The 19,136-nt window shown below is 39.3% G+C and overlaps 1 protein-coding gene across 2 annotated transcripts in view; it reads left to right on the top strand.

Annotated features, from left to right (window-relative positions):
• The window catches only part of cdk14 (cyclin dependent kinase 14), a 223,704-nt gene that overhangs the window by 108,764 nt on the left and 95,804 nt on the right, over positions 1 to 19,136 (top strand). For both annotated transcript variants that reach the window (XM_067447900.1, XM_067447901.1), the window contains 2 exons: positions 7,494 to 7,614; positions 16,693 to 16,786. In XM_067447900.1, the coding sequence (XP_067304001.1) occupies positions 7,494 to 7,614; positions 16,693 to 16,786 (215 nt within the window). The remainder of the gene's footprint in view (positions 1 to 7,493; positions 7,615 to 16,692; positions 16,787 to 19,136) is intronic.

The following is a 19,136-nucleotide window of genomic DNA, read 5'->3' as shown; positions in this document are numbered from 1 at the left end:
TCCCTTTCTCCGCCCGGGCGGTTCAGCACAAACGCCGGCTCGCAGCTCTGCCGGTGTCCTCAGCGGGGTCATTAGGAGCCGATCTGTCACCGGTGGCCCACCCGTCCTCCACAAGTGTGCAGAAACATGAATCTACTGTTCCCCCATTATAACACTTCATCATCTGCAGGGAAAGACGACACTCGCTAGATGAGATGTGAGGTCACTGTAGATTTAAGGCAAGACGCTACTAGAAAAGCCATTGTTTCTTCATGCAGTGGTCAATTATGGGCTATTTTACTTCTGTAACATGCCTTCTTTTAGACTAGTGGAAAGAAAAAAACTCTATTTTGAACAAAATCAAATGGCTTTATTTAATGTTCAGATTTCTGTTCTGGAAATGTGTGCAAATGAGTACATATTTAATTAGATAATTCCCCATTTGCATATTTAAACATATTTTATATAATTAAAAAAACAAAACAAAAATATATATATATACACACTATATATATATATATATTTAGGTTCAGTAGATTCTCAGAAAACAAATGAGACCCAGCATTCATGATTTGCACGCTCTTAAGGCTGTGCAATTGGGCAATTAGTTGAATTAGTTGAAAGGGGTGTGTTCAAAAAAATAGCAGTGTGGCATTCAATCACTGAGGTCATCAATTTTGTGAAGAAACAGGTGTGAATCAGGTGGCCCCTATTTAAGGATGAAGCCAACACTTGTTGAACATGCATTTGAAAGCTGAGGAAAATGGGTCGTTCAAGACATTGTTCAGAAGAACAGCGTACTTTGATTAAAAAGTTGATTAGAGAGGGGAAAACCTATAAAGAGGTGCAAAAAATGATAGGCTGTTCAGCTAAAATGATCTCCAATGCCTTAAAATGGAGAGCAAAACCAGAGAGACGTGGAAGAAAACGGAAGACAACCATCAAAATGGATAGAAGAATAACCAGAATGGCAAAGGCTCAGCCAATGATCACCTCCAGGATGATCAAAGACAGTCTGGAGTTACCTGTAAGTACTGTGACAGTTAGAAGACGTCTGTGTGAAGCTAATCTATTTTCAAGAATCCCCCGCAAAGTCCCTCTGTTAAAAAAAAGGCATGTGCAGAAGAGGTTACAATTTGCCAAAGAACACATCAACTGGCCTAAAGAGAAATGGAGGAACATTTTGTGGACTGATGAGAGTAAAATTGTTCTTTTTGGGTCCAAGGGCCACAGGCAGTTTGTGAGACGGCCCCCAAACTCTGAATTCAAGCCACAGTACACAGTGAAGACAGTGAAGCATGGAGGTGCAAGCATCATGATATGGGCATGTTTCTCCTACTATGGTGTTGGGCCTATTTATCGCATACCAGGGATCATGGATCAGTTTGCATATGTTAAAATACTTGAAGAGGTCATGTTGCCCTATGCTGAAGAGGACATGCCCTTGAAACGGTTGTTTCAACAAGACAATGACCCAAAACACACTAGTAAACGGGCAAAGTCTTGGTTCCAAACCAACAAAATTAATGTTATGGAGTGGCCAGCCCAATCTCCAGACCTTAATCCAATTGAGAACTTGTGGGGTGATATCAAAAATGCTGTTTCTGAAGCAAAACCAAGAAATGTGAATGAATTGTGGAATGTTGTTAAAGAATCATGGAGTGGAATAACAGCTGAGAGGTGCCACAAGTTGGTTGACTCCATGCCACACAGATGTCAAGCAGTTTTAAAAAACTGTGGTCATACAACTAAATATTAGTTTAGTGATTCACAGGATTGCTAAATCCCAGAAAAAAAAAATGTTTGTACAAAATAGTTTTGAGTTTGTACAGTCAAAGGTAGACACTGCTATTATTTTGAACAAGACTGTATATATATATATATATATATATATTAAAAATATGTTTAAATATACAAATGGAGAATTATCTAATTAAATATGTACTCTCTCTCTCTCTCTCTCTCTCTCTCTCTCTCTCTCTCTCTCTCTCTCTCTCTCTCTCTCTCTCTCTCTCTCTCTCTCTCTATATATATATATATATATATATATATATATATATATTGCAAAATATTTTGAGTAGGTTGACGCTGATTTTTTTTTCCTATACGTATGTATATTTTATTTACACGCACGCACGCACGCACGCACGCATGCACGCACGCACGCACACACACACAAATCAGATTTATATAATCAGGGATAAGTTTTACTTTTTTCCAAATTAGAGCAAAGATTTTAAATGAAAGAAAAAGTTATTACCAGTCTTAAAGGAAAATATAAATAGATAGATAACTAACTAACTATAATAGTAATAATAATGTAATAATAGTCTATAATAATGTAATAATAGTCCAATAAGTTTAAGCCACAGCAATTTTATCAAATTAATTTGCTAAAGTAGTTTGCAAGTTTATTGCAAAATCTGCAGAGTAGTTTAAGTGTGTGGGAGATGCAGTGCTTTATGGGAACAGACAGACGGACACTCTTGAGCACTTTTGCTGTGATTTTCAGTTTCCAAATCATGTGCCATTTTGGAAGCGCTTAAACGTGTGTTTTCCACATGAGCACCACAGAGTCGACAAACTGTTTGCAGGAGCGTGTTCAAACACCCTCTCGTGTGTGTTTGTGGTGGACTGAACATCTGCTGACTGAGTTCAGGAATCCACTCGCTGTTCCCTCACGTGTCGTTATATGAAGCCGCTGATGGGATGCGGGACAGGGGAGCAGATGGGCTCCAGCGGCCCCGTGAGATGAATCAGATTCTGGACCAGCTCCTGCAGAGACTGTGATGAAACCGAGCTCTTTAATAAAAGACCTAGATCTGCTGTGCTGATAGGTGTTTAAGGTTAATGCTTTGAGGTGTGCTGACCTGCGAGGATCGCAAGACAAGGACAAGACAAGAGCAGGATGTGAGGAGCTGCCAAAAAAGGGAAAAAAAAGATAATTGGGACTTTTACCTCAAAATGATATCCTTTTTTTTACAACTGGCAATGTTGACCTTTTTTTCTCTCTGTTTGGAGTTTATGTCTTACGGTTCTGACTTTTTCCTCTAATTACAAGTTTACATCTCACAATTTTTTCCCCCTCATAATTGGGAGTTTATTTTTTGTACGTCTCACAGTTCTGACTTTTTTCACACAATTCTGAGTTTATATAGAAAAACTTCTGGATCATAAGATGTAATCTTAGAATTGTGAGGAAAATTTGTCAGAATTGTGAGATAAAAAGTCAATTTTTTTATTCCGTGATGGAAACAAGCTTCCATAAGGAGTTGAGAGCTTTAGTTGGATCTCAGAGATTTTCTTTTTTTGAGCTGAATGAATATAAAGTGTATGATAGTCCTGATGATGCTATATGCTGCTTTAGATGTGCCTAATGTGAATTGTGAATCCTCCATTTTCTTGCTGAGCTCCATCATTTAATCCTTGGGAGAGTTTTTACTCTCTATTTTAGTGCCATTGTTCTCGTCCCTCAGGGATTAACACAGCATATGTATATACACCAATCAGGTATAACATTATGACAGGTGAGGTGATTAACACTGATTATCTCTTCTTCATGGCACCTGTTAGTGGGTGGGATATATTAGGCAGCAAGTGAACATTTTGTCCTCAAAGTTGATTTATTAGAATCAGGAAAAATAGGCAAGCGTAAGGATTTGAGCGAGTTTGGCAAGGGCCAAATTGTGATGGCTAGATGACAGGGTCAGAGCATCTCCAAAACTGCAGCTCTTATGGGGTGTTCCCGGTCTGCAGTGATCAGTATCTATCAAAAGTGCTCCAAGGAAGGAACAGCGGAGAACCGGCGACAGGGTCATGGGCGGCCAAGGCTCATTGATGCACGTGGGGAGTGAAGGTCTGATCAAACAGACGTGCTACAGTAGCTCAGATTGCTCTTGAATTAATGCTGGTTCTGATAGAAAGGTGTCAGAATACATGTGCATGTGTGCACACTAAAACACACAATCGCATCTCCAGGTTGTTCGGATAAAGCAGGTATTGACATGCATATATTCTGCTGGCTCATTCACTTCATTAACATCTTGATAAGGGAGTTAATCCATTTTGCATATGAAAAGGTGACGCTAATGGGCAGCGTCTGTCATCAGCACTGGATTCGATCACACCGCACATAAATTACCTGCCAAACAATCTAATTGCATCCTAGAAATGTCTGAAAATGACGACACTGTAATGAAACTCCTCCCGATCATCTCCGCCACAGCAGACATGTGACACTGGTGGTATCGAATATGCCTTCATTACATTTTTCATATTTTGATCTTAGTCTGCATTGATGGATGTGTAGGTGAGACGGGGCGTTTAATCAAACAGTGTTTAGATTGACTGACCCACTTTTGTCTGCTGTGTGTTTGTTATAGTGGAATAAATCCCTGTTCATTTAGATATTTATGTCAGTATAGATTTCATAAAGATGCTTGTGTATGGCTGACTAAACTAAAATAGAAGCTTATTTGTATATAATGGACAGAGTTTTTAATTTGATAAAAATGTATGTTGCCTTTTTTCCAGTGAAGCACAGTGTTCATTTGACTCTTCGCTCTGAAACCGGTGTAGCACATATTTATTTCATCATTAAATATCTTGATAGTTGCATATTATTATTATATTATACATGTATATTTTTATGTATGATGATAGTAGTTTTTTTAGAATATTATATACAAATTATATTTCATATTCATTTTCATTTATGTTAGTATATCAATAGTTGTATATTTATATTATATTTGTTTTTAGTAAGATAGTTGTATATTTGTCATATTATATATCTGTGTGTTAAAGGTGCACTATGCAGCTTTCGTCCACTGGAGGGCGCCTATTCAAAACAAATCGTAGTTTGATGACGCAAAGTGTGAGCGCAGCATCTTGGGAGATGTGGTCTTCTCATCACAGCCGGTGGAAAATAGGACTCGGGCAGAAATCACGTTCATGCATGCGGTTATTAACGTTACTGTAGTCTAAAGCAGAGCAGGACCGAGTGTTGTGGACCTGAGCACAGCTGCTGGAGCGATTGTTAAACAAATACCCGCCTTGCGAATACCGGGACTTTTATTATGACGGGACGGGACACATTCGCCGGGCGCCTGCACAGATCCGCTCTTCCGGTTATGATTTTGAGGTAATGTAGCTCTGTTTATTATATTAGATACATTTATGTGTGTTCAAAACGATGTTATGACTTTACTCCGTGCGTTCACTTGTTCACACTGCTAAGAGTAAAGCGCTCCTGCGAAATAAAAGCCGAAACCGAGGGTAACGCAGATATGACGCAATTGACAGGCGACTCCCTCAAATGCAATGCTGAAACGTCCCTGTCCTTAGTTAAAATAGCAATTTTCTCACAATTTACAAATAGTTGGAAACTTCTGGGATATTGTAGGTACTCAACTGAACAAAATATATAACACTGGCCTAGTGGTTTTTGGATATTTTACTGCAAAAATACTACATAGTGCACCTTTAATGAAATAGTTGTGTATTTTTTTTATATTATATTTTTATATATGTAAAAATGTGTGAATGTGACATTATATATGTAAAATTTTTATATATGTTAATATATACATTATATATGCAAATATATACATTATATATGTGTAATATATACATTATATATGTAAAAAACGTACTTTATTTTAAGTACTTGCGTGTAGTATCATTATTTAAATCCCAGCCTGCATGATTTGACAATCACACTAACGCCCGTTTCACACATACTCCGTCTGCAGTGCGTGTGCGGTGCGTATTTTTTTCCGTACCCATGTTAACGGATGACAGCTTTCACACTGCACGCGGATGCGGTCCGTCAGTCTGTTCCAGGTGCGTTGCGTCTGCAGCAGTGCACGGATCGTTTTTTTTTTCGTACCGAGTCTATTTTTTGCACATTAAAGTGGTAGAACATTGTTTGCATTAAAATAAACATGTATTGACGCAAAAATCTAGTAATTTCACCACAGATGCATATCATTTAAAATATACTCTTGTTTCAAAGTCAACACATGGCTTTTTTTTTCTCAAGTAAAGCAACCAAACGACACCTTTCCTGGCATTTAGGTAAAAAAATGTGCCATAATGGATAGCACTCGTACTTTCTTGGAGGTGAAAAGCAAAGTTCTTTTTGACCTGCAGGATTTCTTTTAAAAGGGTGTAAAAACGAAAGAAAAGACAAGAGTCGGCTGTTTTTGAATAGACTATTGTAAGTTTCTAGTTTAAAATGTTTGTGATTTAAGGCTATAACCTATGTTTAAATGTTTTGCCACTTGTGTGAGCTAAATCTAAAGTATATAAATATGAATAAATGAATTTAATAAAATGTTGTTTAAATGTAGTAGGCTATGTAACCTGACTTCTATTAAAGAGTAAACAAAGAAAATTGGAATTCTGACGAGGCATGTTCAGTAAAAACTTTTGGATTTTAAATAAAAAATAATGAATCAATGCTGTGTTTGTGGTATGCAACAGCGGATCATTTGCGGACTGCAAACGCAGCATATGTGAAAGCACTACAGGGTGTGGGGCTCCTGCAACGCACACGCACCGCACACGCACTGCAGACGGAGTATGTGTGAAACGCGCGCAAGCCATATCACTATTTTATTTTGAAACCTCGTGCAGCCATAATTGTTTCTAATTTTCTTCCTAATTTCCTAATTCTTAATCTTCTTTCCTATCTCTTCTGGTTGCCTCCTCATCTCTCTCTGTCCGTCTTCGTGCCATCACGTCACTCTGAGGCAGTAAGTGATGTATAATTTACTCCACTTGACCCTCGCCCCCCTCCGGAGACCCGCAGAGTTCCTGAGCGGCAGGCGGGCGGCCGAGCTCTTTGAACGCGCAGGCCTTCGTTGCGTGACGCTTCCTCGATCTCCTTCAGCCGGCGTTCATAGGTAATGTCAGCTCGACCGCTGCGTTGCCATGACGACCGCCTCATAACCAGGAAAGGACGTCCTCACTCCTCCTCGATCGCCTTCATCATCTCTGACCTCGCTGACCTCTCATCCGCTCCTCCTCGTTTTCTCGCTCCCCCATCAATTAGACGCACGGATGCGGGTTGCGATGCCACCCGGGTGACTATTACTCTCCGGTTTAGTGTAATGATGATTAGAGGCTCCGTCGGTGTGTTAACCTAAATCATGGCCTCTCAGTCTCTCAGACGCAGCCCATTGTTTAGCGGCAGGATTATTGACTGCAAATTATACTGGCGTGAAGCCTTGGCTGTTATTTCCGTCCTGCTTTAAACGCCCCCTCGCTGAGCAGCTCTCCAAATACAGGAAGTCAAGTGTGTTTAAGTGAAACGGGTTAATTAAGCACGCCTCGGCACCTGGGGAGGACGGCTCGGTTTGTCACATCTCATGTGAACTGAGCGGAGCAGAGATCTCAGTGAGCTGTTATCTACTTCACATTTATGCATTGCTTTTGTCCAAAGCGATGCGTTTTTAAACTTCCGTCCACTAAGTAATGATTGTGTGTGTGTGTGTGTGTGTTTTCTGCAGGTCTGGCACGTGCGAAGTCGGTCCCCAGCCACACGTACTCTAATGAGGTGGTGACTCTCTGGTATCGTCCTCCAGACGTGCTGCTCGGCTCCACTGACTACTCCACCTGTCTGGACATGTGGTGAGGCTCCTCCATAACATATCTGCATCAGTACACACAGATCACAACTACATCCTGTGCTCCATATAGTTCTAGTTATTGTAGTTATTTGATCAATTCACTATCAATTTTTGAGTTTTTCCAAAAGAAACACTAGTTTTTTTTTTAGTGTTGATTTTTTTGTTTTTATAGGCCACATTTCTGCTGTTAAGCAACTCAATTTGACATTTTTTTTAATTGTTTTTAGCGTGATTATTATTATTATACAAAGATAATGGTAAAACTTTATTTTACAGTGTCCTTGTGACATATGTTATATGTACTTACCATCACAATAGCTTATTCATAATTGCATGCAACTAACTATCAACCAAACCCAAACCGTAACTCTATAGGAAGTATGTATTTAATGAATATTATTTAGTTCTTATTTGAGTAAGTACAATGGCCCTCATTTATCAATCTTGCGTAGAAACGGGCTTATATGTTGGCGTAAGATTATGCTTACACTCCTCTCATCGCCTGATTTATTAAACTGTGCGCACCTCTGCAATCCAGGTGTCACAATACCTGCCCTTGATAACACGCCCCTATATATTCAAGTCTCCGCCTCTCCCACGCCCTCATTGTACTCCATGGACACACGGAAAACGGCAAAGAAACGAAACTTCTCCGACGTGGAGATCGGGCGCGCCTCAATCATCTCACTAGTCCACTAGTCAGGGCACTGATTAGGACATAAGTCAGTGGGCTTACTCCCTGATCAGTGCCCTGACTACTGAACTAGTGAGATGATTGATACGCGCCCATCAAGACCATTACCAGGGAAGTGGAAAAAAACAAAATAGTTGTATTTGGGAGTTTAAAGAGTGGGATTAAAAGCACCCACAAAAACAAAATATGGACCCAAATTACAAGTACTGTTAATAGTGAGGAGGTTGAGAAGCGCACTCCAGCAGTTTAAAGCTGTTTGGATGAAAAATTATCACAATGCATTATTTTACAGAACATGTTTTGAAACAATTAGCATTTAATTTCGTATCACGGTATTATGATATTATTTATTTACGGTATTATTTCGTATTATGTATTGGGGTGTACCATATGATGATGATGATGTGATGTTCACATTAATAATTGAATGACAATTTGTAAGATTCTTTTTATTATTAGGATTTTTATTATTAATGACGCTTATTGTTATTTAGAAGAAGAATGCCGTTATTATTTATTTTATTATTATTATTATTATTATTATTTAAAAGAAGAAGAATGTAATTTGTATTATTCAGTCCCAGTCCGTGTGCAGCTGCCGCACAGGCTCGCAACCGGAGGAATACATGCCTCAAATGCTTTGGTAGCCTATAGTCACACAAATTAAACATTGAAGTCTATGTTGCACAAAAATAAACACTGAAGTTTATAATCGCAATGTTGTTGTTGTTGTTTTACAGTGGGTCATAATACAGCATATCTTTGTCAGTGCGTTTTGTAATGTTAGGAATTGTTTTTCTGCGCATTTTCGCGCTAACTCCAAACGTGCGTACACCACCTCCTGAGCTGGCGTAGGATTTGAGCGTGCCGTATGCCAATGTCCATATTGATAAATCTCAAAGTCCCCGTGGGTTTGGGTGTACGCAAGGTGTATGCTGAAAATTTGGTGTACGCACTTTTGATAAATGAGGGCCACTGTAACTACGTTACCTTAAAATAGAGTGTTGACTATTGTAATATATATAAAATAAAAAATTAAGATAAGACTAATAATAAAGATTATTTTCTTTTAGTGAAAAAATACAATACTTGTATCTTAATTTTCAAAATGTAACCCATCAAGCTTTTATTTTATTTTATATTTGTTATTATTTTATATTTATTTTATTATATTCCAGCCTGCATGTTTAGACAAAGACACTGAGCCATATTGCAGTATTGATTTTATTTCAAAATAATTTGCAGCCAAATTCCATTTCCTTTTCTTTATTCTTTCCTTTCTTTTCTGATCTCTTTCTATATTCTATGATGTTAAAATATTTCTATATATTTTTATTAATGTTAAAAGATAGTTATGTATTTTTATATTATATATGTATACATTTTATATATGTTCATATATGTATTTTTAGATACAAATATTATTATATTTGTAAACACTCACTGGCCACTTTATTAGGTACACCTTGCTAGTACCGGGTTGGACCCCTTTTGTCTTCAGAACTGCCTTAATTCTTTGTGTTATAAAATCAACAAGGTGTTGGAAACATTCCTCAGAAATGTTAGTCCATACTGACATGATATAATCATAAAGTTGCTGCAGATTTGTCTGCTGCACATCCATGATGCAAATCTACCGTTCCAGCACGCCCCAAAGCTGCTCTATTGGATTGGGATCTGTGATTGTGGAGTTTTTTTGAGTTTAGTGAATTCATTGTCATGTTCAAGAAACCAGTTTTAGATGATTTGAGCTTTGTGCGTTATCCTGCTAGAAGTAGCCATCAAAAGATGGTATGGACATGGTCAGCAACAATTCTAAGGTCGTCTGTAGCATTTAAATGATGCTCATTTGGTACCAAGGGGCCCAAAGTGTGCCAAGAAAATATATAACAGACCATTACACCACCAGCAGGATGGATTCATGTTGTTTACGGCAGATTCTGTCCCTATCATCTGAATGTCACAGCAGAAATCCACACTCATCACACCAGCGTTTTTTCAATCTTCTAATGTCCAGTTTTGGGTGAGTCCGTATAAATTGTAGCCTCCAGTTAGCCGTTCTTATCTGACAGGAGTTGCACCGGTGTGTCTTCTGCTGTTGTAGCTTGTCTGCTTCAAGGTTGCACGTGTTGTGGGTTCAAAGATGCTCTTCTGCAGACCTCGGTTGTAATGATTTGAGTTACTACTGCCTTTCTATCAGCTGGAACCAGTCTGGCCATTCTCCTGTGTGCTTCAACAAGGCATTTTTGCCTGCCACTCGCTGGATGTTTTCTCTTTTTCGGACCGTTCTCTGTAAACTCTAGAGATGGTTGTGCGTAAAAATCCCAGTAGATCAGCAGTTTCTGAAATACTCAGATAAGCTGCCTGGCACCAGCAGTCATGCCACGTTCAAAGTCACTTAAATCACCTTTCTTCCCCATTTTGATGCTCAGTTTGAACTGTCCACATTCATAAAAGCATTGCTGCCATGTGATTGGCTGATTATTAGTAATGGGCAGTGTTACAGATGTACCTAATAAAGTGGCCGGTGAGTGTAGGTTATATATATTTTCATATATTTGTTAAAATATTATGATAGTTGCATTTTTGTGTGTGTGTGTGTGTGTGTGTGTGTGTATTTTCAAAACTATATCCTGTGTCCTTTCCATTCTTTTCATCACATAAGGTCTCTTCTATTTCTCTTTGTGTCTTTAGACTGTAGTTGTTGTTTTTCTTATCATCTTATCGCTCTCATTCTCATAACCCCTTCTGCCCCGTGTGTGAATCGATGTGAGAGCAGTGGAGTGTGTGCAGTGTTTTCCTCTCTTGAGTGGCAGTTACACAGATGCTGCACAAATCAACAGTCATTAGAATCACAGCCATCGTGTGTGAGTGCGTGTGTGCGTGTGTGTGTGTGCCGCATTGGACCAGCTCCGTCCCAGTCCAGCAGACCTTTCACATTCATGCTTTCGTGTCTCAGCAAGTGGATGAGAAAAATGTCACTCAAATGTCACAAAAATGTCACGTAATCTTGAAAGTGAAAGTGATATCCTCTTGGTTATTGAGTTTAAATTATATCCCGAAATATAATATACATTACATTTTAGGGTGGAAAATCTTGAACAAGTGTGAAATTATGTGGATTTGCAATTTCAGTCTGGTGCTACGGAGAGCATGATGACGCTAGAATAATAATCAATAATGTAATGAAACTTTGCATGGATATGCACGGATATGGTCCTGGATAAAATCTGTCATATGTCAAAATTTGCATATGGAATTAAAACCGTAAATCATTCAAATAAGGCAAGAATGAAACCTTAATTTAAAACTCAGCTTCTTGTGGTGCATGATAATGTGCTTAACAACCACTCGCATTAACAAGCATATTACATGCAAAAGTTATAGATTAAATTCACATTATACATTTGATATAACTGTGATATTGTATCAACAGACTGTCGTTGTGTTATTAACTATAAGGGAAGACACCACAGGTGAATAGAGTGAACTTGTTAACTAATAGATATTACTACACTTTTCCCAATTAATTCATCACAGTACATTTAAATGTGTGTTTTGGATGTTGTCTTTCCACTAGTCTTAAAAGCCAAATAGCCCAAAATGTCAAAATTGACCAATGCATGAAAGAACAATGGTTTTGCCTGTAGTGTCTTTCCTTAAAGGTAGGTTAGACAATTGCAGAGTAGCAATAGCAAGCTAGCATGAGATCCCACCCTCCCTTCAGAGCGCCCCCAAAGTCACGCCTCCTTCAAAGCACATGGACGCTTAAGCAGAGTCTGCAAAGCATCACAAGACAAGAGACAGCAGTAAATTACTCCATGTTTCAAAGCACATAACATTACAATAATAATCAATTTACAGAGCTCTTGCTTGTACCACCTGACTGCTGCAGATCATGTGCACATGTTGCCATCTTGTAATTATGGTTATGACACACAGTGAAGGCAACATAAGCTAGTTGTTTCGGTTTAGGAGGAACTGTAAAAAGTGGCAGCTATTTGTTTGTGGTGCTCGGTGACTCTCTGTTTACAACTCTACATAGCCTTACCCGCTGAAGACGTGTGATGTCTGTGCGAGCAGCAAACGTGTTTATGTGAAATAGGTGTTTTTGATATAACCTTGTATGTATTTGACAGTTTAAGTGCAATAAGAGTGAACGGGAACTTAGTTTAAAGGTCCCATGGCATGAAATTATGAGGTTTTTCAACATTAATGAGTTCCCCTAGCCTGAATGTTTTCCCCAAGTCGGTAGAAATTTTGATCAGTATAAAACGAGTTCAGGCTTTCTTTCTCTGCCTTTGAAAAAATGAGAGCTCAGACGAGCCGATCCTGAATTCTCCTGTTATGACGTCATACCAGGAAAGGTTTCCTCCCCTTCCTCTGCTTTGCCCGCCCAGAGAATTAGTAGAGAAAGGAGTCAGTTTTATCAGCGGATGTCAGCAGCACAGGCTTTACTATACGGATTCAACAGCACCACCACAAACAGTGAATAACAGTGTTCATTAATGCCTGATCTGGGATCAGTGAGTTCTGATGTGTAGCTAATCATTCAAGTTCACACAGACTTTCTTTCTAAATCGTTTAAAACTGTCAGTCCTGCAGCTGGCCGTCTTGATGCATCAGTGAATCAAGCCAGTGACTAAAACCATCAACTTAACGTTGTTTCTGTTAGCAGCATGAGACAAATCTGTTATTTAAATGATTAAACTACAGAGAGCGATCAAAGAACACTCTTTATAATGTTCGGATCGGTCAATCACACGTTTGAATGACGCTGCTCATTATGCTCAACAGAAGCTCTTACTGTATTCATGTCGATGTCGTGTTTGTTTGCTGTTAGCTGTGGTGAAAGCATTTTGTGAGAGAAATAACGTTGCAAAGTTCACTCGTGTTTATTCAGAGCTCTCAGATACAAACAAAATAAACTTGCTCTCTCAAAAACTCGGTACAATAACACTTCCTCAACAATCCTTCCCCAGCTCCGTTTCTCTCTGTCTCTCTCTCTAATGGCAGCGCTGCAGCTGCTCTGCTCGCCTGACTAAACCACGCCCCCATCCGCACGTTATCCGCTAATTTTAAAGGCAAAAATGTCAGCCAATCACAACAGTGGGTGTTTTCACTATAGACTCACAGCAGACACGCCTCTTGAAACAGAGCATTCCAAACAGAGGGCTAATATCAGTATAGAAAAAATGCCTTTTATTTCTAAATTATGACATTTTTTGATGTAAAAACCATACTATCAATATAAGTACACCCCAGGAAACATTATAAAACAATAAAACAACCCATGCCATGGGACCTTTAATACTCACGGGACACGCTGTCAAAGACTTTATATATAGGAAGACGGTACACCTCCGCTATTCAGATTACTTATGAATGGGAAAGAGTGCAATGCCCAATATGGTGAATAAGCCCCGCCTTCTAAATGAAAGCGTTGATTAGTAAAGTCATTGCATCACTGCAGCTGCCATCAGAAGCTCCGGTTGCTATAGAAACAAGCAGTGTATTGAGACACTGGTTTAGGAATACGTAATTTGTCCAAGCTGAATAATGCAGTTTTTTGTCATGATTCGAGCATTTAGAAACAAAATTTATGAGGCAGTTGTTGTCCGATTTCATTGGTAATTTTAAATATGAAATTTAATCGTAAGCTTGGCGAACACTTTTGGATTTTATATTTCCACATTCAAAGAGATAGAGCTGCACTTGCATGCCTAATAGGTGTTTCAAAGATGGCCGATTGAAATTACTTGTTAAAGGGATTTAATATGTACGCGTCCAGCTGTGTATATGTATCCATCCATTCTGTGTGCGTGCGTCAGATGTGTGCACTCAGTTTAGATATGGCTTTAAAACGCATGCAGATAATAGAAGTTATGATGATGAAGAACGCCAATGTTACGTGACTGCGATACAGCTGATACTAAAAACCAAAAAGATCTGTTAGTTTTTGGCAGAGAATCAAAGGCATTCTGGAAAGAGGGGACGGGACCAGCAGCTCATTTGCATTTAAAGATACATACACGAAAACTGCGTTTTTTTCCTTCCACTTAAAAAATGTACATTTACAATATGGTATAATAAATGATCTGTGGGGTGTTTTGAGCTGAAACTTCACAGACACATTCTGGGGACACCTGAGACTTATTATTACATCATGTAGAAAGGGGACCATAATAGGTAACAAAAAGTGTTTATGAAATCAAATTGCTATTAAAGGTGTGGTTCCATGGTTTTTTTCTAGGCTTGGTTGTGTTTATGGGGCGCAGTATAACATGCCTTAATACTTCCTTTTTTTTAAAACGCCGTATTTTTTCTTGTTGTCCCGGAAACGCCACGCCCCTTCCCATTACGGGCAGAAGTCACATTTGCGGTGACTAGCGAAGGTTTAGGATGTCACCAAACCAGGAAGAAGCTCGTTGTAGTCCAAACCGGCCGTTTTTGTAGGCAATAAACTGCCGTAACTTTAAAAGACAATATCTCCGTTTGCATTGAACTTTCAGCGCTGTAACTTTGCAGATACTGTTTATGCTCAAGCAGCAACATTACACACTAACTAAAGTTAAAAAAGGGAAATCGCATGCAACCACCCCTTTAAATAAAGATTTGGATTAATTGGCCCATATTTTTGGTGGTGGTCTATGGGTCTAAAGAGGTGGGAGGAGCTGCTGTCCTGTGAAATGAGCCGTGACCAGAGCTGCTCTTAGGACCGCAGCTGCAGCCACCGCTGCCAATTAAGAGAGGGAAACTGGGAGCAGGTGGTCCGATCAGAAGGGCACTTTTCCACATGGCTGCAGGTAGACGCGCATGTGCGGGAGGTTTTCCCTGTCACACGTTCATGTCGCGGATGCAGTAGCGCATCAGTCAGGATGGGGATTAGCACAAGGTCGTCTCCGCCCAACTGCGAGGCATCACGTCTCTAAGCTGACATCTTATCAGCCACCTGCCAGTCAGTTCGAGTCGCTCAAGAAAAATTGATATCACATCCACATTTTAAACCTGAGTGTGTTGAGGTGAGGGGTCTGACTGCGACGGAGACGGACGGACAGATTCTGAAAAGACCGGTTCAGTTTTACATCTCATTGCTGGCGAGGTTGGTTTTGTGTGGCTCTTTCCCAATTTCTGTCAGAGAAGGACGCGGCGGCCGTGTGCATTGGGCTAGAAAGTGTCAGGAAACAATTGCGCGCTGACGAATTGAGCCCGACAGCCGATGAAACACACCAGCATGTGCCACACACTCACTGCCTCATGGCCTTACAGAATATCTACACATTCACACATATACACACTATTTATATCAGCTGATGGCTGATATAATGCTGCTTTATCATTTATCATAATGCTGTATTATTTAATAACATAGTAGCCTTTTGTAGTAAGTTTGATCTTACTTTATTTTATTTTTATCATAATTCACTCAAATATTGTTAAATAAGTTCAGATATCCTACCGGCCAAGTAGAAACAAATAGTCAAATATGTATTTGATTTTTGTTTTTTGCTTTTCTTTCTTATACTTTTTAATTTCTTTCAATAATTCATATTCTTGTGCAATTGAGGCATCATCCTCAATAAACCTCTGTCTCAATAAAAGTCTCTTGTGTGATATCCAGAAATTTCGAATATTCCGAAATAATATGGGGGCGGCAGTGGCTCAGTGGTTCATGTAGGTTGTCTACAAACCAGAAGGTTGGTGGTTCAATCCCCAATTCCACCTGACCAAGTGTCGAAGTGTCCATGAGCAAGACACCTAACCCCAACTGCTCCCGACGAGCTGGATGGTGCCTTACATGGCTGACATCGCCGTCAGTGTATGAATGGGTGAATGTGAGGCAAAATGTAAAGTGCTTTGAATAAAAGCGCTATATAAATGCAGTCCATTTACCATTTACCATATGATTTCTGACCTGTAAGGTTGCCAGAATAATAATCATACCCTGTTTAATAATAGGCCAGAGGAGAACTGGCGCCCCGACTGAGCCTGATTTCTCCCAAGGTTTATTTCTCTCCATCATGCCCTGGTGGAGTTTTGGTTTCTCACCACTGTCGCCTTTGGCTTGCTCAGTTGGGGACACTAAAATGATGATCCAAGTTATTCAACTAAATATACAAATTAAATGTATTAATTAGGTCTTATTTAATTCTATAACTATAATATTGATCTGCCAACATTGTCGGTATATGATAAATTAAAATACGTTTTCTCCAGAACGACTGTACAGCCAAATCTGATTTTGTTGCAGTGTGTTGTCCTGTTTAACACTGTGAAGCTGCTTTGAAACAATCATCATTGTGAAAGCGCTATATAAATAAAGTTGATTGATTGCTTGATTCTTTCTTTTTATAATGAATAGTGGCAATGGTGTTTGTTTTTCAGGGGTGTTGGCTGCATCTTCGTGGAAATGATCCAGGGAGTGGCGGCATTCCCGGGCATGAAGGACATTCAGGATCAGCTGGAGAGGATATTTCTGGTAAGTGTCTCCTTTTCTGCTTTTCTCTCTTTGTAATGCCTTGGGTCCTGGCTGAAGAAAAAATTGCCCATGAATACAAAGATATGGCATGATTGATGTACATACACATATACAAACTCTGGGAGGTCATGCATTTTACATCTCATGAATTCTGTAATCATTTCTACTGTCATTTCCCATAATGTCCCGTTCTGATAATTGAACCAGAGAGTAATGGTTAGACACACTAAATTCATATTCGCCCTCAGAGTCAAGTAAATAATTCATACAGACAATTACTGAGATGAATGGAGCAGGAAGCCAGGGGTTCATGGGTAAGACAGACGCCCGTAGGCCGTGAGGGTCAGCGGCCAAACATATTTACACAGGGGAATGACAGAACGAGGGAAAACTGGCTCTAGCCATCGACCCGCCGCAGAGAAATTCAGCAGCCGTCTGCTCATGTGAGTGAAAACAAAGACGCATCAGAGTCTCTTTGTTTGAGTGTACAGGACGACAAACTGAAGGTTTACCTGTTTAAGTCAAGTCACATTTATTTATATTGCGCTTTATACAGATTGTTTCAAAGCAGCTTTACAGTGATATCAGGAAAATAATGCATTTCATCTGAAGTCAGTTCAGTGTTGATTCATCATCAATTATTATGTTGGGTCTTTTCATCTATAAAGCAGTTCTGCAAAAAAGTGATGTCATCTTCCAGCTCTTAGTCCAGTTCAGTTTTCATACAACAGCTTTAGTACAGTCTGACCATTAACAATATTGTTGAATATTAAGTTTCCCTAGTAATAGTAATTAGATAACTTGTAAATGTAAATTATGACATTATTTTCTCACCCTTATGTCATTTTAAAATGTTTGGTGTTATTTTTTGAATGGAAAACAAAAATAGAATCAGAAGGATGTATTTCGAGACCACATTTAAAGCATCCTTCGATACGGGACAGTCTTCGTCGCACCACTGTGACACATTCTGTCTTCGGGGGATAAAGCTTCTGAATTGGGACACACATACTGTGTTCATGCACATTGCTTATTTGAACATGTTTGTGTTCTTCACAGTGCATGATTAGGACAGTCACACTGCATGACAATATGTTACCTATATTTTACTTGACAGTTCTGAAGAATTAAAATATGAATTAAATAGATTTTATAAATATAATTTTTAATTTATGCAGCATTGTATTTTTGAGAGCAAAAATGAAAAATAATAATCTCCAGTGTTGGACGAAGTACTCAAATCAAGTACTTGAGTAAAAGCTCAGATATCCTAATAAAATAATACTCCAGTAAAAACATTAAGTGAATGGAATTATTCCTTTTAAATTTTTCTTGATTTTTAATGTACTTGAGTATTATGCTGTGTTCACACCGCACGCAAATGACGATTGGATGCGTGAACATTTTAAATCCATTCGCTTCATTCGCGTGAGAAATTTTTCTTCGCGTGAGAAAAAATTTCACTGCACAACAGACGCGAATGTGCGTCATGGGAGGGGCTTCTGCCAGGCAGCGGCAGTCAGCAGAAGGACTAGCCGAGTTAAGGCTGCTCTCACCGGGGTTGATGAGCGTTGAGCTCCGCTGATCGCCTGCGAAAATGCCAGATCAAATTTTCAAATAGGAGCTCTCTTAATAAATAGACCACATATTTGAGCTTTAAACAACTACATTCTCGCCTGAAAAAGTATTAAAACTAAATTTTGTGACACAATAACAGTAAATTAAATTAATTTAAATTACTCTGGCCTCGGGGTTTCCCATCCGTCACTTCACCAGGTGGGACGTGACAGCAGTAAGCAGGCTCCTCATTGGTTAACGCAGCGCGGTTTGCACGAATCACACGTTCAAAACGCTCAATTCGCGTGATCCTTGCCGCCTCATTCGTGCGAATCCCGCCATTCGCGCCGCCTCATTTGCACGAATCGCGCAGCAGAATGCCTATTCGTGTCTCTGCATTGACTTAACATGTAAATCACTCGCGCGAATCGCGTCATTCTCGTGCGGTGTGAACGCAGCATTCAAGGTAAAAAGTACTGATCTATGAATGTTTATTTAGCAATTTTATTTACTCCATCCTACTGCTCAACATATGTGGGCATATAATGTACTAGACACACAGATTCACTCATTCTGACATAATTATGAATTATTGTGAAACAACTACATTCTCGCCTGAAAAACTTTTAAAACTACAATTTGTGACACAATAACCGTAGTATTTTTAAATTACTCTGGCCTCAGGGTTTCCCATCCATCACTTCACCATGTGACAGTAGTGAGCAGGCTCCTCATTGGTTAACGCGGCACAAATATCCGCCAAAGTTCAGATTTTTCAACTTGAGCAAATCGC

Source organism: Pseudorasbora parva, chromosome 7 (assembly GCF_024679245.1).
Source record: "Pseudorasbora parva isolate DD20220531a chromosome 7, ASM2467924v1, whole genome shotgun sequence".
Lineage (NCBI taxonomy): Eukaryota > Metazoa > Chordata > Actinopteri > Cypriniformes > Gobionidae > Pseudorasbora > Pseudorasbora parva.
This window is presented reverse-complemented; position numbering and strand designations above follow the sequence as displayed.